This window comes from Pundamilia nyererei, unplaced genomic scaffold, assembly GCF_000239375.1.
Source record: "Pundamilia nyererei isolate P.nyererei 1_Seehausen unplaced genomic scaffold, PunNye1.0 scaffold00133, whole genome shotgun sequence".
Classification (NCBI taxonomy): Eukaryota; Metazoa; Chordata; class Actinopteri; order Cichliformes; family Cichlidae; genus Pundamilia; species Pundamilia nyererei.
The window spans coordinates 1054815-1063608 of NW_005187534.1; the positions used below are offsets into that span (position 1 = coordinate 1054815).

At 45.5% G+C, this 8794-nt stretch overlaps 1 protein-coding gene across 1 annotated transcript; it reads left to right on the forward strand.

The window, feature by feature from the left end:
* Positions 1-1646: 1646 nt before the first annotated feature.
* slc22a15 (solute carrier family 22 member 15) lies at positions 1647-7962 on the forward strand. Its single transcript, XM_005743576.2, has 6 exons — positions 1647-1942; positions 2792-2877; positions 3599-3707; positions 4093-4165; positions 7024-7182; positions 7320-7962. The coding sequence occupies exons 1-6, from the start codon at positions 1662-1664 to the stop codon at positions 7362-7364; spliced, it is 753 nt and encodes a 250-aa protein (XP_005743633.1). The 5' UTR covers positions 1647-1661; the 3' UTR covers positions 7365-7962.
* The last annotated feature ends 832 nt before the right edge of the window (positions 7963-8794 follow it).

Here is an 8794-nt window from a genome sequence, read left to right on the forward strand (position 1 = left end):
AATGTGGGGCAAAGGGAATGTTTGTTAGGGACATGTCAGAGGTTAAAGGTCGTCTCATGTGTGTTGGCTGGATCTAGTTTGGATGGTGCTGAGTGTTATGGTGAAACTCCAGCCTAGGGTGAGTCCTGTATGTGGCCATGGTTGCAGGGTGTAAGCTAAGGCGGAGGCCGTTGGATGTTTCCTGTGCAAATGCCTAGAAAGGAACTGGTGTGATTTTTAGGCTTAGCAGATTATTACCACAGCTTTTTGTTGCAACGTCTGTTGTGGTTTTTTTAGCTAATCTTTAGAGAAAACATGTCTGTGGTGGATTCCCGGCTGTCGGGCTGCTTTCACCTCTTGTGAAGGAATAAAGAGCACGAAGAAGAAGAAGCTGCTTGTGTTGGAGGCAGAGAGAAACTTTGTGGGTTGAATAAGAATCCACACGTAGGCTGTGTCACTGTGGAAATTCTAACAGGAACAGGAAGTCTGTGTTTCCCGGCACTTCTGGACATTCCACAGAGTGAGCGCTTTGATAGGAGCACCTCTTGAAGGCCAAAACACAAAGAGTGCAGTCATACCATCATATGTTATCTCATGGGAGTAGAGGCACGTAGGTCATGTAGTCCACACCTCCAAACATCCAGCTCGCTCCTCTTTTTGCTTTAGCTTTGCTCCTCTTCCTCACTTCTCTTCGGTTCATCTCCTTTGACTTATTGATGCACACAGACTCGGTCGGGCGGTGCAGGGTGACGCTTCATGATGGAAGCTGAGCCGTGTTGTGCTCTCATGTGTCAGTCTCTGTACGCTCCTGCATTTCCTCTTTTCTCTGCAGTAACAGTTGAACCTGTTGTTTCTGCTGCTGCTCGGCGTAACCTTTAAATAAACACGTTCATAACTGAGCCGCTGCAGTTTGGGGTTTGTTGCCATGTTTGGATCCGTGCGTCACACCTGCTGCCTTCGTCCCTGAGAAAAGGCTCTGATGCTGATCTTTGCTCAGCTTTTACACTTTCTGTATCGCTCACAGACTTCATCTCTTTTGCTTTTGTGCTCAGTTTGAGTTACAGCGTCAGTGCTGCAGGCCTCTAACCTCAGCAGCTGATTCATTCTTTTAGAGAAGTGGAGCAGCTCGGGCTGACTGATTTTCCCACACTTCAGACCTTTTGCGTCTTCTGACGCGTTTATAGCAAACAGCAAAAGGTCGAAGGTGCTGAACGTACACAGAGTTAGCACAACAAACAGGATTTCACCGTAAACACGTTTGCTCTGCTCGTCCTGTGAACACATCTTTTAATGACTCACACGCAGTCGACCTGCTGACGTTCTCCAGAAGATCCCAGTGATGTGAAAACATTTCTGAAGGATTATAAGGAATAAAAAGACAAAATAACCCTTAAATTAAAACAAGCAAAATCTGAATTTAACCATAAAATAAGTAGAAATGATGCAGGACGGCATCATTGAAATCGATACCAATGATCAGTTTTTTCTTCTAATACACTTAAACAACCACATGTATGTGAAACAAAAATGATCTGAAGGTCTTATACTGGGGGTTTTCCAGTATTTCCAAAAATATAAAATGCATCACAGAAAAAGAAGTTTAAAGAGAAGTAACAAGCAGAAGTAGCTAAATAAAGAAATCCTCAAATAAGTAGGCGTCTCCTGCACAGTCAGCAGAAGTGATGCTGCACAGTCGTTTCTTTGCTCTGTTAACGAGTCGTCAGTTTGAACAGTTTCAGGTTCATGAACTCGTTTGTTTCTTCTGTCTTTTTAAAATATTATCAACAAACATTTTGTGTGTCTGTGTGTGTGTGTATGTCAGGTACGCCTGCAGTCTGGTGTACTACGGGCTGACTCTGGGGGCCGGCGAGACGTCTGGTAGCCGTTATGTTAATGTGGCGATGTACGGCCTCGTGGAGCTGCCGGCATACCCACTCTGCATATACTTCATCAACAAACACTGGTGAGAGACACACACACACACACACACACACACACACGACACTTGCTGTGTGATTTTAACTGTGACCTGTGAAATATGTGAAGAGGATGGTTCCCACCACGCTCCTACCTTTGGTGTAACTGTAGCTGTGAGCCGGCGTCCTCGCTCAGCTGTAATGTGAGCTGCTGCTTTTACTTGATGGATGTAGACAGCAGTAAGAAAATCATTTAAAATAGATCCTACATCAAACAGGGTTCATTGATTTTATTTATTTAACCGAGGGAAGCACCGGTGCCTCTGCCCGACCCTCCTCCTTGCAGCCTCTCCTGGAGGTGGCTGCTGGTCCTGTGTGGTAGCATGAGCCCTTGGTTCATAGAGGTCTTTTAGATCATGTTTAGCCTTTCACAGCGACCAGTTTGGCTTAGGAGACTTTATCAGGAGCTTCCAATGAAACAGGTCTGGGATCAGTCAGGCCCCAAACCCCTCGCAGCTCTCTAGGGTTCATACACCAGCGAGCCTGGTCAGAGAGTGAAGGTGGAGCTGTGCATTTACTGGCTGATCTACGATCCTGCCCTCAGCCGTGGCTGTGAGCTGTGGGTAGTGACCGACAGAACAAGACTGAGGATGCAAGCTTTAAATGAGCTTCCTCCACAGGGTGTGTGACTCAGCCACAGCAATACAGGGATGAGCTCTGAGCAACTCGTCCAAAAACAGCCTGTTTGGATTTTAAATTGTTAGTCAAACTTTTTGAAGCTGCGCTTGAACTTCTGTGGAGCCTGTGTGAAAAACCTCACTTTGCTTCCTGTTTTCTGTTGGTCTTCCTGCTGCTTACTCACTAACTCCTGCATGAATGTCTGTCTCGTCCTGCAGGGCTGGGCGGAGGAAAAGCATGGCAAGCTTCCTGTGCCTGGCTGGCTCCGCCTGCCTCTGCACCACCTTCATTCCTGAAAATGCAGGTGAGGCTCTGATATTCGACGGCACTGCAGAGGAATATGTGCAGCTGCAGGAAGTAGTCGTCTTCAGACATGTTTGCACTGCTCACGTTAGGTAACACCTACCAAGGTGCAGCTCTGCCGGTGCATGTATGAAAGAGCCTTTGTCAGCCTGACAAGTCAGTGACTTCACTCTGAAGTAAAGAGGAAGTGGAGATGAAACCTGCGTCTGTAACATATTTCAGTCCAGTGGAAGAAAAACTGCAAAAGGCTTGTTTAGGTGTTAAACACTTGGCATAAAATACTGATTTCCATATGCATGGATAGAAGTGTCACAGTGTGTGATTGTTGTGTAAGCAGAACAGAATGATAGTTATGCCTCGCATAGTGCAAGACATGAAACGGGTTAAACCAGCACATCTTTGCACCTTTCTGCTGCCGGCTACACATGCTGTGTTTGGAATAGCGGGCGAACTGATGCACATTTCATCAGATAATAAACTGCTTGCATTCTTAAACATGAAGCAGATTTTATTGTAATATTTAATAAATTGTCTTGTGTAAATAATAAACCACACAGGTTGCATGAAAACATTTTTGGTGCTGCAGATTTGTAGCCGTCAGTTTAAGGGTTCAGAGCTGCAGGTTTGTGACATCATCAAGCTCCTCGGGGAGGGAACGAGATGAGTTTTTGCTGTGAGGTGAACAATCAGAACAAGCTCTCAGTTTGAGTTTGTGTTGGCAGGAGCTTTGCTGAGTGTGACGTCGTTGGCGCTTGTGGGAAAACTGATGGTCAGCGCAGCGTTCAACATCGCCTACGTCTACACGTCCGAGCTCTACCCCACAGTCATCAGGTGAGCCGGGTGCATATTTACGTAGTTTCTCTTGGTCACATTCATAAAAACGTTGCTGTTAATGAGACCTGGGTGGGCGTTCAGTCGGCGTCCAGGAACAAAATATTGAGCCTTTTCTGTATGTTGGGTCAAAGCTGACTGTAGCATCAACACAAGCTCAGAAACTTTTAGGAAACGTCTTCTCTTTTAATCTGAAACCGACGGGATTAAAGCTGCTGAGATGCCTCCAGAGTTTGTAAATGTCTCATTTCGGTTGAAGCCAGATTAAAAGCGTCACACTGGCACAGACCTTCAATTAAGTGATAATTCCTGTGTTTTCAAAGTCAGCGTGTCCTAAAGCTGTGCGCTCGGACTGATTTTAACGTGCACGGATTGTTTGTTTCAGGAACGCTGGGCTGGGAGTTTGTTCCATGTCCTGCAGAGTTGGAGGAATCCTGGCACCGTTCGTTCCTTCCATGGTAAGGCTGTGAGTGTGAGAGAGGTTAGGAGTAAATGCTCTGGAACAAGCCTGAGCCAGCAGCAGGAAGCACTCGATCTGATCTTCAGAGCCACTCAGCAGCTCTCAGGAACCAGCAGACGTTTAAATGTGAGTTTAAAATGCAAAACAGTGAAATATGTGAGCGCGACCTGTGACTGTGGGAGGCTGGTGTTTTCACATGAAGCTGTGAGCCTGAAAAGGCAGCAACCAGCTCCCCGTTTGCAGTGGTAACAGTATCACTTCCTTTTTCAGCATTTCCTGTTTGGAGCTGTTGTTGGCATGGAGATCAGATCATTAAAAACAGGGTTTAATAATAAAAAAGGAGGGAAAGTGATGATGAAGAAGGGCATCTGGTAGCTTGTAAATGTTGTTCTTTTAGGAGATTTTATTTTGAAATGTATTTTGTGCATCTTGGTATAAATATTTTAGCCGGTGTGTGCAGGGGCGAGAGGACGAGGCGCCGAGTCGCCCCGTTTGCTTCGTGCGGTTGCATTTATGCCTCATACATAGTAAAAGTATCAGCGAGGCCTGTGGGGGTTTCCGGCTCAGGTTTCTTAAAGTGTGAATCTTTGCATTCGACAGCTCATCAGCTTCTTGCTAAAGTCTTGAGTTATTTATACTGGAGGGCGCGGTGAGCTGGGAGAACGGTCGGCCTGTCAGTGTTAGTGTGATGTCAGCCTGTGGTCAAACATCCATGCTTTCTGTACTCTGAAACGAAGCGGGGGGATTTTAAAAAGTGATAGACGGTGAAACCTCAAGTGTGCCAACATCCCCTCCACCAGCCCTGTCGTCTCTGTGGATGCAGCTCGTTTTTGTTAAAGGAAGGAAACAGTGTTTGTACTTCAACTTCAGAGGGAGTGTGCGCAGCGCCGCAGAGGCATTCAGTGTTCGCTGGCTGTTACGTCACAATAAGTGAAGCATTTCCAAAGTGAAACCATCGAGACGCTGAGGGGAAAATCTGTTTGGAGCTTTTTATGACTCACTGACTGCTGAAGTGTCGCCCTGACTACACCCTGCTGGGTGCGCGACGTCAGAGGCCAAAAATGCTGGAAAACGCAGCCGTGATCTTGGAAAGTCTGCTGGACTTATTGTCCTGCTGTGGTTTTGATCTGTGTTAGGCTGTTTCTGCAAAGTTATAAGGAAACGGAGTTCGTGCAGCTCGTCTGAGTGACGAGGTCACACCTCATTCCAGGAAATCGTTTGCATTCACTGACTGATGCAGTTTTATTAATGACCTCACCGATTCACACATTCCTGATTAATGTGTTTGCAGGTTTTCCTGCCTGAAAGTTTATCCGTAATGATTTATCCGCCCTCGTGCACCGTCCTGCTGTCTCTAACCACAGGTCTGAGTTATAAACACACGCTGTGCTTTGTGTACTTCGTACCTGCTGCGTTTCGCTTTCACACGAGTTACATTTCTAACAGATCAAAGTGTGTAAACATGTTAGTTTCACAGGGAAATAAAATCCTGTCAAACAGTCACATGTGACACATGAAAGTAGAAAATGACTGTTTCGGTTTCTTCTTTTAATGTGTCACACTGACCTTTGACCTCGTTTTGTCATGTGCTCCAAACCTAAATAAACTGTGACCTCTAGTGGTGATACAGGGAAGCTCAACGAACACGCGTTTACAGAAATCTCAGCTAAAAAGCTCTTAATGTTCTTCTTTTAAAAATATATGTAATCTCCTGCAAGAACAGCGTCTGCAACTTTCTGTCACAGCTGCAGTTTCCTGTTGCCGTGGCAGATAATTTACATTATTTTCATCTTATTTGCATTTCAGAAACAATTAAAAAACAAAATACCGAAGCTGTGAAAGCAAAGTCGACCGTGTCTTTTGAAGAGCCTTTCTTTCCATAAAAGCACGATTGATAAACCTGAGTGTTGATCGCGTCCTCGTGGCAGTAGATATTCGGAGCCAGAGCGCGGGACCTTTAATCAAACGGCTCATCCAGGCCGTGGAGTTTATCTGAACGGATGAAGGTCGGCTTTTTACCCACAAACCTCAGCTTCTCAGTCGTTAATGGTGTTTTACAGAGTGTGAAGGCAACACTCACAGACGCAGGAAAACCTGACCTCAGGAGGAGCAAACGATACGAGACGGACTACATTATGAAATGTTGGCACGAGGGGAAAAACGAGCGACTCTCATTGTTGTGGAAAAGGCCGGCGTGTTTTTAAAAATCTCCCATCGTGTTTCGTGCTCACGAGTCACATCTGTGGGGAGATTTCTGCAGAAAGTAGAGACCTGTGTCACTCGGTCTTATCCAGAGATTTGCTGAAGAAGAAGATTTTGCTCAACAAAGTAAAAACAAATATTTAGTTTCACAGTTGGATGTGATTTCATTTTCTCAGTAATCTTGTAGGAGGTCCGATTCCTTGGAGTCTTTTTGCAGGAACTGGAGACACGTTATTGAATCACATCTTAGTTATTGCTTTCTTACCTGCACTCTGTCCCCAATAAACATCACACAACTCCAAGTGAGTCTGAGTGCAGACTTTATCTGTGCTGGCACATGCAACATTATGTGACAGCAGGAATCTCTCCACAGGTCGAGGCGGAGTGCCACATCTGTCTAACCAGTCCTCCTCTTTTAGCTCTGATGCTGCTTTGCTTCTTTTTCAACCTTTTTATTAAAAAAACACACTTTTTTTTTTTTATCCCCCAGCAGGACACAATTAAGGATCTTTTCAAACAATTTGCTCTTGATTTATGTTTTGATCTCACTCTTGGACCTTCTGATCAGTGTGTGTAAATATTCACTGTGTAAACACACAGGCTGAAGGGTTCAGACAGTAAAAGGTCCCGGTTGTGTGTCTGTGTGTGTCGCAGCGGGCCCTCCATACCTCCATGCCCTTCACCGTGTTCTGTCTGAGCGGCCTGTCGGCGGCCTGTTTGGGCCTCCTGCTGCCGGAGACCCTGAACAGACCAGCAGCAGAGACGCTGGAGGAGCTGGGCAGCCCGGGGCTCGGCCGAGTGCTGGAGAGCAAGGTGAGGCACCGCTGGGTGTTTGTGGGACGTTTCTGTTCCTACAGCCACAGCCGACGATCAAGTAACATAAAACCAGACGGTTCAGTCAGACAGATTTTGTTTTCTCGCTCATGTCCTTGTTTCCTCTCTGTCTGCAGCCTCTGTTGTATGAAGATGAAAGCTGTGCATCGACCCACAAATGAAGCCGGCGGCCTCGTCTTCGTCGCTCAGAACCGCAAACGGTCCCGTTAATTAACGGTTTCTGAGCCGTCGTTCACTGCAGGAAGCAAAAACACCGCCAGCTGACCTCGTAGGAAGACGCAGCGTCGCGGTCGATTCCTGAACGCTGCGGTGGCGAATTTAGAGACGGAGGGCTGAGAGTCATGATCCGCTTTACATTCCAGATCCTGGGAATTTAACAAGAGGGACCAAAAACCTTTGACAGCTCCTGAAGCCCGACAGCATTTCCTCCAGTGACGTTTTTCTGCTGCTTCAGGAGGAAATGTGTTAAAGGCTCTCCGCACCAGAGGACACCCGCTTACAGTCACTACAGTTTACACATAATCAGATTATTTATGTCGGCTGTGATTTTCTTCCAGACAGGAACTATTATCATTATTTTCACTCTGATTTAACGTCAGGAAAAAGGTCTAAAAGAAACTAAGAAAGTCATGAAAAGTTTCTCTGTGGTCAGAAACGTCCACGTGTGTCAGGCTCAGACGATCCATCAGCTTCTCTTACCTCGATTTATCAAACACAAATAAAAACCAGGCTGGTTTAATTTAACTAAATAATCAAACTCACTTTTATTTACAGGTTTACAGAAACATTTTAATGGATTGAATAATGAAAAAGAACTAAGTGTAAATATATGAACTGAGCAGCTGGAGCTCAGCTTCCTGTTTTTCTACCACGACTCAGCCGAGCAGCGACTTTGCTTTCAAAGGGTAAATTAGAAAGTTTGAGCAGCTCCTGAGAAACCTTGTTGGATCACCTCGCCTCTTTCCAGACGTGACGAGAGCAGAAACCAAACTAAAGCTCGCATCTTTCCCATTGGCTGCCCCTCATAAACAGAGGCTTTACCCCCGACCCTTTAAAACAGCAGCTTTCAACGTGTTTTCACTGGTTTGGGGTTTGATGGTGGACGATCTTCAGGCAGCTCAGTTTACTATGAATGGATTATATTCCCGTCACTTTAATTCGCATTAATCATAATAGTTTTTATTATTAAGCCATTAAATGCAGAGCGTGGAATATGTAGAACAGGTCGGGGGAAGATGTTTGGTCCTGGACCAATCGTGTTTGAGTGTTCGACTGCACCCATGAATATCTGTGTGGGGACAGAAAATTTATGTTTATAGATTCATTAATAAACAAGGGAGAGAGGATGGAGCAGGAAGCCTGGTACGGGAACGACCCAGACGTTATTCCTTGTTCCCAAACAGCAGCTGATGGTGATCATGTGATCGTCTGTGGGCTTAGTGTTTTCATGTGTTTATCTAGATAAAATCACCAGCTGTTTTTAACGTCAAGGACAGATGTTTTCCTTTTTTTCATTACTTAGTCATTTATCTGCTGATTTTTTACTTTTAAAGCGTCCGGGAGAGTCGGAAAAAACATCTCTCAGATGTGA